The following is a 22,724-nucleotide window of genomic DNA, read 5'->3' as shown; positions in this document are numbered from 1 at the left end:
GCAGAGGAGGGGTGCTGAGGAAGGAGTTTTACCTGCTTTGGGGACTCCAAAACGTCCATGGCATATGCTGCCATGGTGCAGCCTCCCCAACGGCACTGCCAACATCTCCTGCCGTCCCATTTTGGATTCCTGAATCCACCCATGTCCAAAACCAACTTTTCAACAATGATTTAGGGACCTAAGAGACTTTTGAAAATGGGATGTCAAATGGGAATCCTTCATTTTTTGCAAGTTGTAAGCCACTCACCTAAATACCTTTTGAGGTTATGAGCTTAGGTGCCTCTGAAGCTCTGAGTTAAATTCCTGACTGTGTTGCAACAGAGTCACAGGTCAAAGACTTACCACAAAACCAGTCTCTTTTTTTAAAAAGGATAAATGCTTCCTGAAACAAATATATTACGTGGAGTTGAACCAATCCTCCAACTCTGAACTCTAAGAAGGGCTGAATCTTGAATCTAACCCTGGCTGTATGTATAGCATGGGATGGCTTGAGCTGTTTATGCTTGACCTGGTTCCAGCAGATTCTGGACTGAGCTTCTGTTTTATGTTGCTGAACTAGTCAGCAGCTGTCATGCTCCACTCCGGAGACCCTATAAAATGCAGGGCCTCTACTGTCCATCAGAGGCCTGACATCTACTGGTTATGTCATAGGCCATTAGGAGATCTGGCTTCTTTTCTCAGTTAGCCTTAGACTTGTATGTGGTCTGGCGAGCCGCCTTAACCCTTCTGTGCCTCCATTTCTTCACACATAAAATGTAGCTAATTGGAATTACATGAACTTTCAGGAATGCCACAAGTCTTAATCAATTAATAATCATAAAGTACTTTGAGCTACACCTATTGTAAGATATAGTGTTTTAAAGAAAACTGTAGAGGCAAAACATCACAGCCTTAGGGTGATGTCACATGTTCAACTTAATGCTTAGTGGCCAAGTAAAGACAGTCAAAAAGCCCAAGGCTGAATCGATTCAATATAGAAAAGTTTTTTCTAAGCTGTGTAGATTGAACCAATAAGCAAGCGAACAAACATTCACTTTTGATTCCAGAAATGCAGCTACATGCCTGCAGTGGCCTAGGCCAGAAGCCAGGGGGCACTAGAGCACACCTCCCTGCTCAGCTGGAGCAGACAGCTTGGGGCAAGGCTAGCCCACCCACCCTGAGAGGGGAGCTTTCCAGGGGAGGTGCAAAGCTTCCTGGGATGCTGCGGGACTGTGAATGAACTGATTTAGGTTAAATAGGTTTATTGAACTTCTGTCTGAGATCCCCTCCAGATTCATGTTAAGTCCGATATGACATCCATCCAGGTTTATCTTAAACCAGTTTCAGCCATTTTGAAAGTGGTTTATGCACACTGAACTTCTATTGTGTTAAAGATTTGAACTGGTTTCTGATCACTTATACCGGTTTATGTGTAATTTCTGTCTCTAGCTAGGAAGTGCTGTGAAATATAAGCAGATGCACGCTCAAGCAGCTCAACAGGTGTTAAATGCCTTCATGGCATAAAAAAATCATTTCCTTTCAAGAAAGGGTTATCTTCGAACATGTACTAACTTTTAATACCCCACAACTTTCCAACAATTTTTAAGTTTCAAGTGACCATGTAACAAGGCAAGCATTGCAGCAACATGTGACACAGCTTATTGTGTTGGGATGAAGTAAATCTATTCACATTTCCTCAGCTGGCCTGCTTGGAGACCTCAGAGGCATCACCCCTATTCCCCCCTGACCGAATGAAGGGGGCAATGGAAATTTCTTCATATTTTCAAGTGTTTTGACACTAACGGATAATTGTGCTAAGAGCAAAGAAGTGGTTTCTCACGTTTGGCAGCAGTTTTAAAAGTATCTATGTTAAACACCTACCTCCCTTGTTCTTGCCAAAATCTCACCTGATGATCTTCTTGTGTCTCACCTTCTCATTAATTTTAATCCTTCTGAGCCTGTGAGCATAATCAGGGACTGCGAGCTCAATGCGCAACAAACACACGCACGCAAATTCCTTTAGAGACATAATCCGTTTAATAAATATGAATGTAAAAGCAATAAACAATAGCAATTATACCTTACGCTACGTTGTCTTTAACCAAGAAAAGAAAAATACATCAAAAAGTCATTTTAAAATTAGCAGTAGTTCGAATACTATAAGAAAATTTTTTTTTATTTTATTTTATTTTAATTGGCTCACTATAAAAATAAGTTGGCTAACATTGGACTTCAGTGGGGAATACTGTACAGGCACTGCCAGAACCTTCCCATCTTTCTTAAAACTGTAATTGCAAACACAACAGCAAAGCCATGCAAGCTCTTGTGATAAAAGGATATTTTGTGGGCTCTCCACCATTGGCTGTTTTGAAGGATATGGGTGTGGACTAGCGCATCCTACATCTGTGCAGGGGGCTGGACTAGGTGCCCCTTGAGGCTCCTTCCCATCCCGTGATTCCACAATTTCTATCACGTGTCTCCAGAAAGATTAGGATGAAGGACAGAGAAATCTGTGAGGCACAGAGCCATTGATTGGAGGAAGATTGATATTCTCCCTTTTGACATCACCTTTTCCTAGAAGATAGGGCCAAATCCTGATTTTTCATCAAGAAATTCAAGCCATCTCCACCTTGTAATTCCAACTCAGTTGGGCCCTTTGAATGCCTTTCCCTTGTGGTGCTATGTGCAATGCTTTCAGGCAAAATCCTGTTACTAGGAAAGTAGAAATGAATACAGACAGGGTCTGCTCATGCTCACTTGGATGGCAGCCCTGATTGTTGGGGTATCTTCCAAAAATTATCCCCTTGCTAGGAAATGAAGGACATGTCTGCACTGCAATCTGCATGGGTAAGCAATACCCACCCTAGCTTCAATCTAGCTGGCGTGGGTCCCAACAGCAGCAAAGACGCATGGCATGGGCTACCCTAGGTTTTCCAAGTCCCGTGTGGGCTTGTACAGCCCAAGCTTCTGCAGAGTCATCGCTCTCATTACCCCAACTGGGTCCTACTGCAATTGCACCTCCTGGATGCAGGGCAGGTGGAACGAATAAGAATGAACTATGTCTGTTGGTCGGTGTAATAGCTTTCTGCTACTGGCTAACCAGAGGCCGGACATCTACTGGTTGCATCGTAGGCCATTCGACGATCTGGTCAGGGTGGTCAGGCCAGCAGAGTGGGGGTTTAGGTCGCTACTCTGGCTCAGTGTGGTAGAAGCTATCTAGGGTCAGGTCCTGCTTTTGTCTGTCCCTGCGTAACCCCATGAACACAGTAGACTGTCTGGGTGTAAGAGGGCACAGTTGTCAGTGCTGGGCCCACAAGGGGACACACCGGGCTCTCCCCACCGGTATTCTACCGTGAGGCTTTGGATGGTGGCAAACCCCAGTTTGATCACCTCCTGCAGAGATCTTTGAGCAACCAAAACATGGCTGAGATGAGCTGGAGGGCAAGTCGTCTGAGTGCCTTGTTCACCTTTGGCTAGACCAGGAGGGAAAGTGTGATGCTACCATCTGAATACATCTTAGTTGAATGCTTTTAAAATCCCAGGGTAGCCACAGCACATGGCCCATGACACACTCCTGGTCAAGCCAAAGCCTAGGAAAAGATCAGACTGTCAGCCTGAAGAGGCCTCTGGGTGCTTGCCCCCCAGCAGCTCCCTATCTATGCAAGTAGGCTGAACAGTCCTCTCAGAAAGAACTTGGCTTTGCCACTTAGGATACCAATATCTTAGTTCATTACAAGCTGCAGGGAACAGCTCCAGACCGAGGAAGGAGGATGAGAAAAGTGAAAGGCCAAACAAAGCCATTAAAACAAACAACCCAGAAGCACCGTGGTGTCTTTAGACTCCCATGTATGTTCTCGTGTGTCTTAGGAAAGTTTGCTGGGGTTGCTAATCTACCCGCAGACTGAAGTGCTAAAAGAGTAATTGAATCTAAAGCCAAGAACCCTTAACCCCCCGCCCCCTAAAAAGACCCCATGCATATTCTTGGCGTATATCTTTATGAATCTTCTACAAACAAGAGACATCAGAAAAAGAAAGAAGTTTGGAGGGGGAAGGGAGGGGAGAAGGGAACGGGGTGCAAGAAGGGAATTGTGATTTAATTTCTTCCCCCGTTAAAATAGAGCACCTGTACAATGCAGTTCCAAATATGGTCTCAGTATAATGTCCACATGCACAGGATTAAAGCTAAAAACCCTTTGTCTGAAGAATTAAAAAGTCCAAATGCAGTGAGTTTTCCTTTTATATATATATATATATATATATATAGATATATAGATATATATATATATGTATATATAAATTTATACTGGCGTCCTCAATTCAAACATTTACATAGGTAGGGATTTCTTTTGTGCTTTGAGTCTCAGCAGCTATGGAAATACTTCCTGTGGCAAAACAAAACAAAAGCAAGAGTTAAACAACACAGCGTTACTCACAAATGAAATGTTTGAAGGTATCACAGTTCTTTGCTTTATTTTATTTTATTTTTTTGCATTCAATTTGTTCCAGACTGACACGTTCTTCTCCAAAACTTTCTCTTGCCACTTAGAAAGTTGTCTTTTTCTTTTCCTAATGAAATCATTCACCCATATCTAAGACAAGAGAGGCAGGGCGGGGAAGGCAGGGGTGGGAAGGAAGCCGCGCCCCTACGAGCAAGTACTGACTCATTTAGTGGCATTTGAACTGATAAGGTATTGGAGACATGACAACCCGCTGTAAGATCTGCCTCTGCAAAAGTCGGGACCTGCTGCTCAAACGCAGCATGGAGACGCTCGGCTTTGTGCAACCAGAGGTAAGGAAGAGAAGAGCATGAACCCAGTGATGTTCACGTGGAGTCTTGAAGGGCAGAAAGTTTGGAGGATACTCTTTGTTTGTGAAAGCAAATGTATATTGGAACGTAAAACACAAGCAAGAGAAAGACGCAATTACCTACGTTGCCTTCGTTTCCCCACAAGAAAGATAACTCATCAGAAAAAAACTCCTAATCCTGGAGAGGTTTACTGTCCATGTCCAGTATAAGCCTCTGGGCTTTGCATATCCCAACATCCACCTCTAGATCTTTGCACTTTCTCAAATATTTGGTTTCCTTACTCACCCCCTTGAAAATGCTTCCATTTTCTGGCACGGGGTAACTAAAGGGTTGCTTCTTCCCCACCGTGACCTGCTCCTCCCTCATGTGCATGCGCTCTGCAACCCTAGTGACTTCAAGGAGGGTCTGCAACGCCTATGTCAGGGCAATACATGAGACATATGGCACAGGGATAATGCAACAGATCGAGCTGGGGAAGAACCGTTGCAAAATTCGGACGTCTATGTCAAAACAAGAGCTTCTGCAGCCAAACTGAATGAAGCTTGGCTGTGTCCCCCAGAGCAGCTGAGGCAGGCTCAGATGGCCCACAGAAAGGTGGTATACCTGGTTGGCTTTCTGCTGTTAGGGCCTTTCGGGGGTGAAAATGGCCTCCAGCATAAGTCTGAGCTGCCTCAAGGCAGTTCTGTCCTTTTCTGGCAGGTGACAGCTTTCAAACTGCTTTCTTGGCCAAAATCTTAGCACTCGGCACTTTGTGCTTGTCCCCTCCCTCCTTTAGTTTACCTCCTCCCTTACTCTCTCTAGGGCAGCCCATGCCAATGCTCCTCCCTAACGAAGGGTTCCCCTCCTAGGAACTCCTTAGCAGGTGCCTTAAACCAGCTTTATGCCCACTTTAGGCCAGCAGAGCAGGGCAAAGCAAGCAACTTGGTTTCTTTTTGTTTAAAAGGGTGATTCATCTGTGCTCCTGCCAATGCAACTAAAAAATGTTATATTGCTCTAAAATTAGTCCCCATCCTTACTCCTACGGGTCAGTCCTTACTCGTGCAAACCTCGCAAACCTCTCGGACGTCCTTGGTGGGACATCCGCCACGTGGCTGAATGCTACTTGAATGAGTGCAGGGCTGACACTTGATACGCCTCATCTAAATGGCCATGCGCAGAAGGTACATGGCAGCCTGCTTTGGTGGAAATCACCAGCCTCGCAAGTAAAGGGAAACAGTGAATTTAACTTCTCCCTGCATCTATACAGGCCCCCCGGTTCAGCAAAATACTTCAATGTGCACTTGAATCTTTTTGAGCCTCTCTTTGTGCCGTGAAACAACTGCAGAGACTTCCTCAGCCTGACAAAGCGGTTTTAAACCCAAACGCTTGCTAAAAAGCTTGTTCCAACTATTTAAGTTGGTTTAATAAAAGATATCAGATTCACCCAAAGCACCTTGTCTGCCTGTGAAATAAAGGTGGCATTTCCCCTCGTTTCTGATTCCTAGCCTCACTCTTCTATCCCAGTTGCCCCAGTGTTACTGAAGTGAGGCTAATGGGGACTGCACCAGAGTAAACGAGAGTGATTTGTATCATTGGCAAACTCTTTATTATGGTGCTAACTAAACCCTGGTGCTGCATTTCCAGCCTCACCTGTCTGCAATCACTGCTGGTTCTTCCTCTGACAGAAGTCAGCTTGACGGCTAACCGTGCAGTCTAACACAGAGATCCATATTTCTCACTGGTCCCTGGGGGTTAGCGATCGTGTTTTCATGTGTTGCCCTGCCATTTGATGCCCCAATACATGTCCCCCTTTTCTGCCATTCACAACCTTGCCCTCTAGTATTAGTATTTACCACCCCTGTTCCTTACCTTGTACCTTTTGGATGGGAGACAAGGCTCTTGTTGCAAGATGTTCGTGAAACTACTGCACAATCCCCTGTGAACCCTCATCTGGCTCTTCACCATACCACAGGCAGGGGAGTCATATAAGGCAAGATCCCTGAAGCCTGAGCTTTCAGGTTTTACTTACCAAGTCTCCCTCCTGTCCCCACATACCAGAAATGGGAGCTGGGCCCTCTCGCCTTAAGTGCTCTGATCTAGCCCATAACCCCACAATTACCCAGAAACTAGATGACGTCCCCCCTGGCAGCACAAGTGAACGATGACGAGATTACAGAGCCCTCGAAAGGAAAGCGCTCTGCACGGAAAAGCTACACAGAGGGGTGGGATGGGGGCGGGAGAGGACTCAGGCGCTTAATTCCTCTTTCATCCTGAGTAGGTGGGGGGAGGAGAAGCAGTTAGCTCAGTGTCTTTCAGAGGAGTTAAAAAAGCAGCAGAAAAGGGAGTGCTCTTGGAGAGGAAGGGAAAGGTTTAGCCAATTAGAAGCTGGCCAGCTGTTGGCCGCTGGAGGTTATTTACCTATGGCCTGGGTATCCAGCTTCTCAGCTACTAGTTGCTCTGGGCTCATCAGTCCATTTTGAGGGACACTAGGCATGCTTTCCCTTGGACTGACTGGACTGACCATCTCTTGATCTTTCTCATTCTGCATCTGTGCATAAACATTAATGCCCGGGATCTTCCTAAAACATTAACAGAAACTGTCATTGCCGTGAGCGCTACAGACCGCGGTGCAATTACGCTTCTTCAGCCAGAGTCCAAGACGACAATGGGGAGAAGGTGAGGGAGCAGGGAGGAAGGGGTAGGCCGTACCTTTTGAACTTGTAAATGACAAACACGGCTAGGCCCACAAACACCACGGAGAGCAGCATCAGCATGGCCGAACCACTGTGACTGGGAGTGAGGTCCACCAGAGGAGCTATGAGAGAGGAGGAGAACTTTAGAGCATCCACCCTCGTGACCACACGTCCGCAACGGTGCCGCGACCATCCTTTCATGGTCTCAAACCTGGGGATGCACGTCCCCAGGCTGTCCCAAGGGTGGGAAACCTCTATTCAGGAGGCAGGCAACCTGCGGTTGGGAACGTGGGGCACCTATACACGTGCAGAGAGGCTGCTCTGATGCATCGTAATTACAACAGGACAGAGCAGACTTGATTAATCACGGCAATTGCCGTGCTCCAGCAGACTCCAGCGTCACGTGTATCGGCATCCCTGCACTGAAATATGATTGTGGGGTGCTTTAACTAAAGCTCATTCAATGAGAGCCCCCACCGCCATTTTTCAGCATGGGGACGCTGATACACGTGATGTTCCAGGTGCTTTAGTTAGAGCAGCTCTTGGAGCCGCTGTAATTAAAGCACCCCCTTTCCACCTCCCAGAGCACGTCTATAAATGCCCATAATTATTCCTACAGTCTCCTTTAAGCTTCTATTTAACTTTCAGGTAGAGGCCAACTTTATTAGTCCATTTAAAGTTTTACTGGATGTCTGGGTACCTAGTTAGAGAGATTTCAACTGCATTCTGTCAGAGCCAGAGTGACTGAAGGCAACTGTGTCTTAATGTGATCTTACAGGCTCAGTTGCATTGCTCAGGTGTGTCCCTTACTCTCATGAAGCCTCGCTCTCCCCCTTTGACACTACCTTCATTTCTTCACAGTGTTTCTTTTAACAGCCTATGCTTTGAAACTCCTGACTTGAGGAGTATAGGACATTTCCCCCTTTTCTGCCATTCACAACCTCATTCTCCAGTATCGACCACCCCTTATCTTGTACCTTTTGGATGGGAGACAAGGCTCTTGTTGCAAGATGTTTGCAAAACTTCTGCACAATCCCCCATGAACCCTCATATGGCTCTTCACAATACCACATGCAGGGGAGTCATATAAGGCAACAACGATATACCCTAACAGTGCCACAATGGCCCCCCCCCCACCCCCCCCCAAAAAAAAAAAAAGATAAGTTAAGTACAAATAGGGACACAGACACCATACCCATGTGCACACACCACAGATACATCAGGGTTACAGGGAAGTGCACTCACAGAGCAGATATGATCATTTCTGCAAACACACTGTTGTATATACTCCGGTACAAAGCAGACATTCACTGGACAGATCATGGTCACAGGAGCTCAGGATACAGAATAGTAATATACACAAAACACACACATGTGCACACATGCTTGAGGGCTTGCTTCTGCACAGAACATTTGCATGCTGAGAGCCAACACACACACACTGCAGAGGAGATGGTTTGTTATTCACACGTGTGCACACAAACACATGTATGAGCGGACACACACACGGACGCGCACACACACGCACACACACTTATCTGCATGTCTTCCCAGACACAACTCGTACACAGGCACAGAGCAATCATATGCAGCAAGGCAGATGTGGAGCAATCTGAGAATCTAAGAATACATGGAAACGTTCGCAGCGATGTTCCAGCTTTACCAAAGTCCCTCTCCCGCAGGATTAGCAGCGTTATTAGATAATACTTGAAGGCCGCACATTTCTGTATTCATGCCTTTGTGCCTCTCTGCGATGACAAAGTATCTTCCTGACTACTTCAGGCTCAGCATTACTCAGTGTACTTGTTATAATGCTGTGGTTGGAGTCTGGTAATAAACAGCTCTTTAATGGCCTGGTGCAGAATATCGGCGTATTTTACTTTCCCTTATGCTAGTGGGTTCTTGTTTGTTTGTTTGCTTTGCAGAGAAGTGGCAATGAATGTGATGAATGGGCTGCAATCTGTTGTCCAGAATTACCATAAATTAATCCTTCCCCAGTTAAGGCCTAAACAAGAGAGAGAGACAGAGCTGCAAAAGTGCTGAGTCCTCTACCTGTCATTCTTCATGTGCATGAGAGCACGCACTTTGTAGCAACGAGTGGGCAAACGTACTTCAATATGCAGAATTAGTTTGGATGACGCCACATTTTGCTTCCAGCACCAGCAAAAGCAATCCAAGTTGTGTGCATGTATACACACACGCGCACACACATGCCCTCCCACCTCACAGATGACTTTCAGATGGCTTAATGTAGTGCAAATAACTATCTATTATACTGCAGAGGGCAGGGTGCTGTGGTAGGTTTGCAGAGCAATGCTTTTTCCTTGCAGCTGCAAGTATTCAGACTTCACTGAAGTCATAAGTGGGAATGATCGGAGATCTGGGATCAGAAAGGAATTTTACCCCGTGGTTAGACTGGTATGGCTTATTGGAGGTTTTGCCTTCCTCTGTAGCAGGGGACATGGTTCTCTTCCTTGGAGCTTTTGAGTACGTGTTACTAACCTTTGCAGCAGCAAAACACTGATGGCTTTCCTCCCTCTGTTGCTTAATAAGTTAGGCTTCATTTAGTGTCTTGGGCCAATATGCCTTGTAGTTTGGTGACAGCATTGATTGTGTAGTTTTAGGACTAAGTTAGACACGGACTTGTATGGGATAGATGGATGGGGACGATCCTACCTCAAGCCAGGGGCTGGACCTCCAGGAGTCCCTTCCAAGCCCATTTTTCTCTCATTTTCATTCTTTTGTTGGGATGATTCCACTGTTCTAGATATTCATCCATGAAAGAAAAGCTGACCAAAATTACTTGTGATTTAGTCCCAAAGGCTAAGTACAGACAGTCAAAGGCCTGGGGCTGAATTGATTCAATCTTTGCAGGTTAGTCTAAGCTGCATAGACTGAACCAATAAGCAAGTGAACAGACATTCACTTTTGATTCTGGAAATGCAGCCGCATGCCAGCAGTGACTCAGGCCAGAAGCTGGGGGGAGCTAGAGCATGTCTCCCTGTTTGGCTGGAGTAAACAGCTTCAGCTCAGCCTAGCCCACCACTGTAAGATGAGGGGTTTGTAGGGAAGCTGCAAAGCATCCTGGGATGCTGGGGGACTGTGAGTTGACTTGAATCTGGAGGGGATCTGGGGCAGAATTTCAATATACTGATTTAACCTAAATCAGTGAAGTCTTATACTATATCCATCCAGACTTATCTCAAACTACTTTCAAAATGGCGAAAACTGGTTTATGTGCACTGAACTTCTGTTGTGTTACAGATTTGAAACCGGTTTCCAATCACTTATATTGATTTATGTGTAATTTCTGTTTCTAGACTCTGGAAGCATGTACGTGTCACCCTACAGTGACGCAGCAATCCCGTGTGTCTACGTGTGATTGCCGCTACATCGCCGTAGCAGCCATCTCCCACAGTTTAGTGCACCTCTACGGCGACATTGCTGGGAAATGTGCCTGTGCGCAGCACATGTGGCGCATTAACAGCCTGTTCTGCATCGTGCCATAGTAATATCACCATATGGTAATGTGCAGACATGCCCACTGTTTTCAATATGGATGGAAAGTTCCAGTTCCTGGATTATGGAAAACACCTACATTTTTAACAAGCAGAAAGAGTTTCTTTGCTAGAATGTGGGAAACATTCAGTGTGTGTTGCAAAGCTTAGATTCTCCTTATATTTAAGGAAGTTTGGAAATAGGTCTTCTTTCTGATTGATGTCTAATACATACAGTGGGGAACAGCCCCTCTGTGCCCCAGAGATGAATATCTAATGTTCCTTTGTTAGTTCTGTTTTCTATGCTTCTCCCATATAATTTATCATTGGAAAACATGTCAAGAATTTTCAGGACCAGTGAAAGAAATGAGTCCCTAAAGCTAAAAGCTAATGCTAAGTTTAGAACTTGACCTTCCTTTAAATTTGCTCTCACATATTCCCTGCAATCCTTTCTACATAGTGCTTACACATACAACATGATCCTTGGTATCACTATAAACTGGATGTGAGCAGGGGCAGAATAAAGCCAAGACAAAGACAAGTTGGGATGCCTCCCTTTTGCAAAGAGTGGCCTGGAGGCTAAACCTGAGGTGCCTTTAAAAGTTGCCTTTTAACATTGTGAAAAACAGGGTCCTTTGGTAACGTAATGTTTAAACATTCAGGTTATTCATGTTTGTTCCTACTAATAGCTGGTCTTAAGACCCAAACTATGCGGTGCCCTGAAGCATCCATGGAGCCTCCTTTTTTTTCCATTTTTTTTTTTTTTTTTAACAGAGATCAAATTGCATGTAATGCCTAGGAATTTTTGGAGGGGAAAAATAATATATTCATTTCTCATCTAGAGATGAAGAATTTATGGAGTCTTTCCATTCGTAAGCTGTGGGTTTCTCAAAGCAGACAGAGGATGATCTGTTTAGTTAATGGAGATACAAGGTCATATTCAAGGGGAAGTGATGAGCAACTGTTGCTTTGGAGACACAAAAAGTTGTAAACACCAAGTTCCTATTGATATTTAAACCTGTGATGAACTTTGCACTTTCCCTAGAGCCCTTTCTCCTTCCTCTTCATGGGCACTTGGGCATCTAGGCAAGCTGTAACTCCAGCAAATGGTTTTGCAAGTCCATTATGGAGAGCTCTCTGCAGGACAAGTGAGCAGTGTTAATGAACTGGGCAAGTTGAATAGCCCAGAAGAGAAACCTTCTGTTAACAGATCAGCAATCAAATTGCGTTCTCATTCTCGAGTCAATGGCTCTCTTTTCCCAGAAACGTTAGATAGGACCTAATAAACAGATTTCAAGGTTAACCTCTCTGCCCAAATACCTGGTGGTGGTGAACTGACATTAGTTCAGCTAAGGTTCCTGATTGAGCAATGGAATAATCGAAAGCCCAACTGCATGGGCAGGCTCCATTTAAGCCTTGATAGAATATTAAATGTCCTGTGAGTGGTGCTGAGCCTCTATTTTTCACTGATTCCAGAGGACTAGTATGTGCCTAATATAGTGCTCTGCCCAGGTTATATGATAACTTTTGCAACATCTAACTCATGCTGAACATACCATGTCCATCCATGCAGAATGCAGTGCTCAGTCAATGAATATTCCAGGAACATCCAAGGTGACTGTACTGGCCGAGGGGCTAGCTATGCTTGGCACATCCACATAAAATGTATCTGCTCAACTGATGGATGTGCCAAGTACGTGCAGGTAGCACTTCCCTCATATACTGTTGATTAGACTGCAAACCTATATCAATAGCAGACATTAGCACTACACGTGCAATGGAAGACCAGCTTCAAATATAAATAATGCAGTGGCAATGCCACATTTTATCACATACAGCAAGCACCTTTTCCCCTACATTTCACTGTTTGGTGGGCATTATAATTGAGGAAATATGGCAGCAGTTTCTACTGCTTAAGCCTCTACCAGAGGGAAGTAAAGTAGAGCTGCACATGGTACATGCAGGGCTCCCTAGAGCAGGCTATGAATACCTTCTCTTTCCTCCTTGGGAGAGACTGTCATGAAAAGATATATATCTATATATATCTATATCTATATCTATATATAGATATATATATAAAATTATTATTATTATTATTTTTTCATTTAGCCTTTCCAAAAGAAGGTGCATATTTTATATAGGGGCATGTTGGATGTCAGAAAACATGGCAATGTGAACAAATTCTATGGTCCGTGCATATAAGTTGGGTGGTATCTACAGAAACAGCTGAGCTGTTATTGCTTATTACAGTTCCAGGGTACTGAAAGTGTGATTGATAGCTGGCTGATCCTTCTGATTCCTCCTATCAAGAAGTCTACAACTGATTATACTACCAAACAATGGACAGGGTTTTGAAGGGGTGAATACTGACCTGCTGTTAAGTGTGCAGCATGGACAAGGATTCGAACTCCTGGCTTCAGCTCAAACTGGATGACGTTTTGGTTCAGTTTGTGGATCAATATTTCCGAAATCTGGAAGAAAGGAGACCAAAAAAAACCCCCAAAAAGCAGGTTTGTATTTTTTTTTAAACCCAATTACTTTAAATTCATGTGGGAAACAGGACCATCTGCAAGGAAAAGGGAAAGCATGTTCCCAGCGCTAGATAACAAGAAACGTACTGTGTTACCTTGTAAACAAAAACAATAGAGCAGATATGAACAGCTGGTGGGGCTGTACAGATGTTTGTGTCCGAGTAGAAGTTATTAATAATGACGGGTTATTACATGAACAACTGTACTCATATGGGCAGCCCTGCTGATGTAAAGGGACTATTTTCATGTGAAATATTAGTCGTGTGCCTAATTGTTTTGCTGGGTCAAGTTAAGAACAAGAAACTTAAGTACAGCTTAAAGCTGCAACGGCTAAAACTCACTGGGTCATACTCACTATGTGGTGGGAAGTCAGATGAGATGATCACGATGGACCTGGTATTTAAAAGTACTTTCCCACCCTTGTACCCATGCAGAATCTATGCATATCAAGGGTATCAAACTTCGGGGTCAAACTTGATGTAAAGGTTGCTTTCCTGAATCTTCCATTTTGTAGGCTTTTCATATGACCTACCTTAAAAAGCCTACAAGATAGAAAAACAGAGCAGAGAGAATGAAGCTATATGAAAAAATTATGTATCGTACTTGGTTGCATGTTCTCCTAAGACGCTTGCTTGCATCACTTCCTCCAGATGTCTCATCTATCACATCTGTTCTCAGAGTAGTGAGCAATTTTCCACTTTATTAGCATATACAAAATTAGGGGGGTGCACGTGTGGGAGAAGCAGCTGGAAAACTCTAAAATAACTTCAAGAATGAATGCTGACAATGTTGTGTTTTCACCGCCAAGTTCAAGAATGGGTAGATATTTGTGCTCTCCACTTAATTTAATTTGGCTTATATACTTCTTTATTCCTTTTTAGGATTAATGAAGAACCATCAGTGAAAAGCACTTTTTCATAATTTTCATACTATTCTTTTCATGTTCTTCATTTTCATTGAGTTGGGTTATTTCAGTAATGCCACCCAGATGTGATTAGATGTTTTATGGTGACCGTTCATCACAGCAAAAGATTTATCTCGGGTTTTTACATTCTTAAGGATTCTTTCAATACTCTCGGCTCCTGCATTGCATTTTGGCAACTGATCACTTGAACGGGTGCCCTTGGTCCAATATCAATTTGGCAACAGCTGACAATGGGCCTTTTATTGATACGTTTAATACATCTTTTTAATGCTTGTAATTCTTTTTGGTGGTACAAGAACGTGCTGAAAATGTATTTCTTCCAGTAGTAAGAATAAATACCATTAGCTTATAAAGATCCAGCTGCATGTGGTTGAATAGCTGGACACAAATCAACATGGTAGGGAGGGCAAGAATATCTATATGCAAAGAAAACATGGAGTGCAAGTTACTGTGGTCTTTAAGTACTCCAGCAGGTTAATATACAGGACTAACAACTCTAAGCTTATCTAATCTTCCATTAACAAGTGGCAGATGGTGATGGGAGTTCTTTAAAACTATGTTCACTAACAGCAAAAGACTGTTCCCAGTCAAATGTGTTACCTAGACACAATTTTCATAGCTCTGGAAAGATGTTCTTTGTCATTCGAGCTGCAGCCAAGACCAAGCAAAGTTCAACCACAATGTAGTTTTCATACAAGCTGCAACAAATAGTGAAGTAGACCCATAAGGCCATCCATGCTACAAAGCCTTGCATTGGAGGTTACCACCCAGGGGCACAAGAACAGACATGGGGCTGTAACACTAAAGCAAACAAGGGGATAACTGGTGCAATTTTTGTTACCTTTTTTGTTTAATTGAGACAGCGATCTAGTGAAAGGGAGGCTGGAATGGGGTAAAGGAATAGGAAAAGAAATAAAGGAGGAGTGAGACAGGGGCAGCTGGCTACTATTAATATATGTAGCACCACATCACAGTATTACTTAATCATAGACCATGACCTGATGATGGATCTGAAGCTGTGCATCAAAAAGATGGTCCCAGCCCCAAAGTCTTCCCAAGTTCACCTGGCTATCCTTAACATACTAGGTTTACAGGCCTCACAACAGGAGTCTTATGGGATGAACTATGTTACGGGGTGCTCTAAACCTGAAGCCTATATGAAGGGGTCAGGATGTGGCCATCAGGCTCTTGGATTTTATAGGACCCATAAAGCATGATCTTATCCCTAGTGAATGGCTTTGCATGGCCAACACTTTCTATGGTGCCCTTTATACTCTGATGAAAGGTGAATATATCCAAGAACAGGGATCCAAGTCCCTTTGAAAATCTCAGCCATAGATCTTACGGGGGGGGAAAGTTGAATTTGAAAGTGTTCTGAAATTTTCTTTGGTCCTTTTTTTTCATATCCCTGGGCACATAAAAATGGACTCCTACAGAAATCCTCACTAGACAAGAGTCAGAGAAAAGATCTAACCAATCCCCTTAAGATATTTCTAAAACAACCCCAAAACACCAGACAGATGGCTATATAAAGATCTGGTATGTCGGGGTCTATCGCAAGGCAGGAAGCAGCATGAAGATACAACAATAACCTAAATTAGAACAGAACAACCTCTACTGATTCCCATAGCTCTTCTGATCTTACCGTTGCTTCTTATGTAGACCCAGCAGGATTTGCAGAGTAAAGTCCTACTCCACATGGAGTAAAAATATCCAAAGACCTTGCTGAAGTTTTTGGCTTTCTTATAGTATAGCACACTAATTTCTATCCCTGATAAGTATTGGATATGAGATTCAAAACCTGTCATGACTCCTGGCTCAAATGCTGCAAGCCAGTACCTCAAATAAGTCAACTTTAAAGATAATTCCACATTTTGGATTTGCTCCAGCTGGCACTGAAGTCAGTGGAAGGGCTTTTATTGGCTTCAAGGGAGCTGGGTTGTGGTGTCATACTCCGTTTTGTATTTTTTACTTCGGTAAAATGCATCCCCATCATGGTCCCAAGATGTGAGTAAGGCAACATCAAAAAAATTGCACCTTTCTCCAACCTGTACAGCCCGAACTTTTATTTGGTGGAAATGCCAGGTGTTAAAAAACCCCCGCCTTCTATATCTTTTGCTTTTAGAAGTGTAACAAACTGAAGTGCGGAAGAAGCTTTGCAGAATAGCAACCTCTTAATTTATAGTCTTCAAGAGTCTCCCCTGTGAAAATAATTAGCTTTCAGAATTAGTTTTGGTCCTTAACTGAGCCTCATTGACTTTATCTGCTTCATTTGCAGAATTAAGCATGATGTGCAGAAATAATTCAGTAACAGAAACCATTCTTCATGTATCATGCTTTCATCAAATGACATATAATGAATAATAACAACAGGCAATTTGCAGGGCGGGGGGGAGTTCCAATTTACAAACAAAAATTCATTTGTCTTCTCTTGGAGTTTTGTCAGCATTTGAACGAAGTGAGGACCACATGCAACAGTAACATGAATGCAAATAATTTAAAAGGATGCTGTTCTGTACAAGGACCCAGACATCGGGTGCGACATATTTCAAGCCAGCTGTTCTGCATTGGTGCAGACTGCCTGAAGTCTGTGGGGCTACGCAGTTATGTTGGGGCCTGGGAGTGATGGCTTAAGAATGGTATTTAAAGGTTGGCTTTTGGGGAATTGGCTTAAGGCAGTGAAATCATCTTGCTACCACTTCAGAGGCCTGAGCGTCAGCCCTGATCTGGATTGACACCAAACCTTGTGTCTTGTTGACCAAGCTGCCAGCGGGTATTTGGGCATTCAAGCTGGAAGGGGAAGAGAGGCCAAAGGCAGTGGGATGTAGTGCTAGCCACATCATTCCCTTGAGTGCCATCAGTTATACAAACTGGCGTGCTTTGATCTCTCTAGCCTGACAGCCTATTAGGCTTGGGCGAACTTCTGACTCGATGCCAGTTTATAGCAGCTGAGGATCCAAAGCTTAATATAGATTTTGTGTAGGATTGTTGACTGTCACATGGCACGCTTCCACTCTTCCAAGTCACTAGACAATTTAGGAAGCAATTAAAGAAAAATTAAACTTAACTGTCAGCAAGATGGCAGATTAGAGGAGCAGAATCAGGACAGCAAGGGTCTCCTTTCTGCTCTGAGAGATATTGTTGGCTATATCATTTGTGGAGGGATCATAGAGCCCGGGTCCTCAGACCTAGTTGAGAGGGTGAGGGGGCTTTATTAGATAGACAGCAATAAAAATCAGAAGCCCTGGAGGACGAGCAGATTACAACACACCTACGAGTGGTCTCTGGTCCGACTCAATATGGCACTTCTTAAGAGGAAAAGGATGTGATGTGCGTGAAATAATGCTCCAACTAAGCCCAGTATCTTATCTCTGACAGGGGCAGAAGTGAATGCTTTCAAATCAGTGGTCTTCAACTTGTGGTCCATGGACTCCTGGGGGTCCTCAGACTGTGTCTAAGGGGTCCACAAAAGATAACTATGATCAGTCGAAAGGATATGAATCCCTACACCTACAATTCAAAGGGGTCTGCACCCCCGCTCGAAATTTTTTAGGGGCCTGCAAATGAAAATAGTTTGAAAGCCACTGCTTTAGAGAGAGAGCACTGAACTGGATATACCTAGAATGGTCTATCCCCTATTCAATGACCTGCCTGGTATGCACCATTATCAGTTTAGAGATGCCAGAGAAAACCTCTCCAACTGTTGTGTTCAATAGCTATTAATAGAGCTATCATCCCCAAATGCATCCAGTCCCTTTTTGAGCCTGGCCATGTTATCTGCCGCTGTGCTCACACCGTACTAACTTGCGGAGGTGTTACAAGGTGCTGTAAAGTGCTTCAAGACCCTTTAGTGAAAGGTGCTATAGAAGTGTCAGATATGATTAATATGAGGGATTGCCATGAGACAGGTGTTTCCAAAGCATATTCAAGAATGGCATTTGGATAGCAGAAAGCCATCTGGAGTGCACTTGAGAGGTGCTGTGTGGTAATACTTTGGGTGAAAGACCCAAGGAGGACTTGACCACTGAAGGATGTTCTGTACAAGGGTGACACAGAGATGGAGAGCCTGGTGGTCATATGGCACAGGTAACTCAGATGTACCCTTTGCCATAATGCCCTTGTGTGTATCCCAAGCTTAACTGTCTAGCACAAACCCGACCTTTAGCCCCTGACAAAATTAACTTGTCATCGTTTTGCTCAGGCCAGTGACAGTGAGAATATATATCAAAACACCTCCCAGCCATAATAGCTGCTTCGGTGGTGCTGAGGGGCTGCCCTTTTAACAGGCAATTCTGGTTCATTTCATGACTCATTTTTTTCCCCAAAAAGCAAGTGTAATCTTGACTGAATGGCTAGTTCAGGAGCAAGGCTGCAGTCAATGATGCTGATGTGAGAAAATCCCCAACCGATGGGCATGCACAAAGAATGAATATACTTTATGGATGGTGTCTCTACTCTATGCCTTTATTTTATACAGAGGAGATGCTCACTGCCTTCAGGTGTTCAGGCTTCTGAATATTAGGCTTTTCTGCCTAGAGGCTATGGTGACAGGCAGATCTGGATACATCGATAAGATGATGACTATTCCAGAAGCTCTAAAGGCCTGCATTTTCCCAAGAAATCTGTTAGAACAGGGACAAAAAACAGATGTTTATCAAAATAGACAAAGATGGAACAAGTGCCATCTGCAAAGAGGAGGAGGCAGAATTAGATGCAGATTAGAGGAAAGACGCACATCAGAGCCCACTGCCCAAATCCCCACCTGCTCCACTTTGCCCTGCCTTGCTGGCCTGAGGTCTTTAATCTGCCCAGCTCATCAATGCTCACTTGCATCTGTGCCATTTTCCATCTCTTTGGATGAGAAAATACTGGACACAGCTGCAACCCAATGATCCTGCTTGACAGGCTGGCACTGTCCTTCACCAATGACTCCAGGAGGCTGGCAAAGCTGACAGCACCACCTTTCAAGGAAAGAGAGCCATGGCCTAACATCTCTCCAGCCCTACCAAGTACCCTAACTGGTTTGGCACCCACTGTGTTAGGCTGTACACCAGTAACGGATCTTATACTTGACAAAAAGTCCCATTATCTGGCAATGGGGATGCAACCCCAAGGATAACTCAGTCATTCTTTTAGGATGTGCTTCCACAGCAGGTTTATACCAATGTCATTTGCATTCATATTTGTACACTCACACAGAGTATATTGGCATCTGCGTTGGATAGATGACCAACTGATCCCATCATAGAGGGTGGTAGACAAGGTGCAGGTAACCACTCTAGCAAAGGGATGCCCACAGAGTGGTCCATCAGAATGGGCTATAGTTGTGCACACAGGACACACACACTAGTGTGTAATTGCTGCAGTTTTTTACAGGGAAAAGGAGGAGCATAGAGTGACTTGCACTGGAGGGAGGGTTACACTCCATCTGCTCACCCCACTTTTCCAAAATAATACTATGTCATCTACCTGCACCTTTAGATACCCCCTATATGCTGAAAAGGAATATCACTATAACCTGGAGGGTGTATGCATGTGCATGTGTACGTGCATGTACATATATGTATGTGTATGTATGTGCTGGCTTCAGACTAACACAGCTAACCACTTCTCTGTCCTTCCTACACTGAATCAGAGCTTTTGATGGGACTTTTGTGCCTAAATCACACAAGTGCATTTGAAATGCCATTAATGACAGATTTTTCCCTTGTTTCAGTTGTAGATTCTGCATCTTACATCCATACAAAAGTGTGTTGATGGTCTTTAGCATAATGACTAACACGACAAACCCAAAATTCCCATGGCTTTTCTTTTTTAAAGAACTGGAGCATTTAATGATGATGTTCTGACAAACTGCAGGTCAAATAGTAATATTCTGCAAGTGTAAATTATTCCTGCAGTTTCTACTGGGTAAAGCACCAGTCCTAAATAATTGTGGAATTATCCTGTATGTCAGCTGCCACGTTTAAATGAAGAAGTAACTGCATTTAAGTGGTGAATGAAATGACCCCTTGTCTAGTATGTAAAATGCTCTGGGGTCCTGTAGGGAACAATCTTGCATTGACTGCAGATGGTAGAAATGGTTTAACTCCCTTGCGGTCTTCAAAAGCTCTATTTATGTAATAAGTTTTTAATAGCTGGAATTGACCTGCACTGCATATTGAGACAAAGTCCCCTGCAATTTTTGTATCAGCTGTCAAGAGCTCTTAGACTGATTTAAAGGGACAGTCTCCTCCCTTAGGACATGTCATGAGTGCAGAACTGATCCTGGTGAATGTAACCTGCAAATGCAGATAATGACAGCAGGACTGGACGTGTAAGAGGAAACCGATGCGACACAGTTGAATGCAAGCAGGACATCAAATGCAGGAAGACATCTAACATGCAGGCATGTGGCTGCAAGACAAACAGAAGAGATCAGTGCACTATTTTAGTGGGAAGCCTGGTGTATACACATTTTATTTGTCTAGGCCAGCAAAGCCAAGAGGACGTTCATGATTCTTACCTGGTTCTCACTGCTGATGTACCTGAGCATGTCAGATCTTTGTTTCATGCCACAAATGGCTGTTTCACGCCACTGCCACCAGTACCGTACCTAGACTCGAGGTGGCTCTGGGTGAACTTTTAGTATCAGGCCCACCTTCACCAGAGATCATGATAATAATAAGTGGACAATGTGGGGAAAAAAATTACCATTTTTGGGCCCCCTTTCTGTCTGGGCAGCCGCCCGGTTCGTCCATGCCCGTGTCCGGGTCTGACCGCCACAGGGAGGCAGGGCAGGCTATTATGCTTGAGGAACTGATAGGAGCTGAAGCACAGATCTTCAAAGGTGGGAAGACAGCAAGTTTCCATTGAAATGGATGGGAGGCAGGAAGTCAGTACTGACGAGAGTCTGTCCAGGCAGCAAAATGAAGGTGTGATTGCAGCATGTGCTGTCAGCCGTGGGCTAGCTTAATCTGGCTGTGTGGGTAACAGTAGCAGTGAAGACCTACAACGTGGGCTTTATGTGCTAGCAATCGCATTGGAAAACTTCTGTGAACCCTGGATTAACCTGTGCAATCGTTTATTCTCAGTTACTGTGCCTCTCGGCAGGTATGCCAGGTCCTAGGATAGGTCTTAAACCACTCAGGCACCTTACCCCTCCAGGCACACTGAATAAGAGATTTTGACATTTTCTCTATCCTTATAAACACTAATTCAAAGCCAAAAAAAAAAAAGCATAAAGGCCGTAACTAATTTTTCCTATTCTTTGTTGATATTTGACATGTGACCTTTCTGGCCAGAGAGGAGCAGTCCCTTGTGTCCTCCCCAGAGTCCCGGAAGGGATTTGCAGCAGCCGGGGAGCTTGGAAGATGAGGGGAAACTTGAGGCAGTGGAAACTAAAACTAGTCTGGAGCAGAGCATGGAGGTGGGAGCAGACAGGGCTTTATTAGAGCAGGGCAGGATTTAACGTCACACAGTGTGAGAAGAGGTTATTGTGAGAGGGGGCGGCTTGACATCTATTCCCCTATGTTGCTCTTGCTTCTATTATTCTGTCTTCTGCCCCATGCATGGGTGTTTCCCCTTGCACTCCTCGTTTAGCCAGTCCCTAGTGTTGTCAAGCCTCATCCTCTCCTACCCCACCCTGCCCTGTCTGCCCTAAATCTAAATCAATCTGCTTCCCCCTCTCTCCTCCATGCTCCCAGAGCACCCACCCACTCTTCCTGACCTGCACCCATGCACCTGGCACTCATGCATGCGACCCTGACCTGCACCCAGCACTCATGCATGCGATCCTTTAACCAGGCTGGATGCACGGAAGGAAGGCCACGTTTGGGAGCAGACATAGCCAGTGGGTTGGCTTAAGGCATTTCAGTCAGCCTGGCCAGTGGAAATGGCCTGGCTGCTTTCAGTTTATTTAGAGTGAATTTGATTTTTCATTTCCCATACACTAAGGCAAGCACTTTTGATGAGCAGGAACATTCATTTCTGTCTTTTTTTATTAACTGTAGGCTCCTCAAGGCTTCCTTGCAATGTCTCCACTGTGTTTCTGGACAGCTCCTAACAGTAAGAGAGTCTGACCTTGACTGAAGCTACTATTCAACATGCAGCACCACAAAATTATAAACACATGACATTCAATTCTCCCTTTGGACACTTTTCCCTTGAATATCCTTTTATATGAAGCTGCTAACCACACGCTTGAGTGACATGACTTACACTTGGATTTTTCTGTGACTTGAGAAGCCTCCTTGAGATAAATGAAAAGAAGTGTAATGTCTTTCTCCCTCTCTCTTTGAACACACACGTACGAGGCTTTACTTGATTTGGAAA

The 22,724-nt window shown here is 44.2% G+C and overlaps 1 protein-coding gene across 1 annotated transcript in view; it reads right to left on the bottom strand.

The window, feature by feature from the left end:
* Positions 1-4,243: 4,243 nt before the first annotated feature.
* The window catches only part of SORCS1 (sortilin related VPS10 domain containing receptor 1), a 283,918-nt gene continuing 265,437 nt past the window's right edge, over positions 4,244-22,724 (bottom strand). The window contains exons 24-27 of the mRNA XM_019555480.1: positions 13,327-13,426; positions 7,475-7,580; positions 7,184-7,344; positions 4,244-4,361 (exon numbers count right to left, since the gene is read on the bottom strand). Of these exons, the coding sequence (XP_019411025.1) occupies positions 4,297-4,361; positions 7,184-7,344; positions 7,475-7,580; positions 13,327-13,426 (432 nt within the window). The 3' untranslated portion in view covers positions 4,244-4,296. The remainder of the gene's footprint in view (positions 4,362-7,183; positions 7,345-7,474; positions 7,581-13,326; positions 13,427-22,724) is intronic.

Source organism: Crocodylus porosus, unplaced genomic scaffold (assembly GCF_001723895.1).
Source record: "Crocodylus porosus isolate Cpor-Errol unplaced genomic scaffold, CroPor_comp1, whole genome shotgun sequence".
NCBI lineage: Eukaryota > Metazoa > Chordata > Crocodylia > Crocodylidae > Crocodylus > Crocodylus porosus.
The sequence above is the reverse complement of the archived record's forward strand: the minus strand, read 5'-3'. Positions and strand labels throughout refer to the sequence as shown.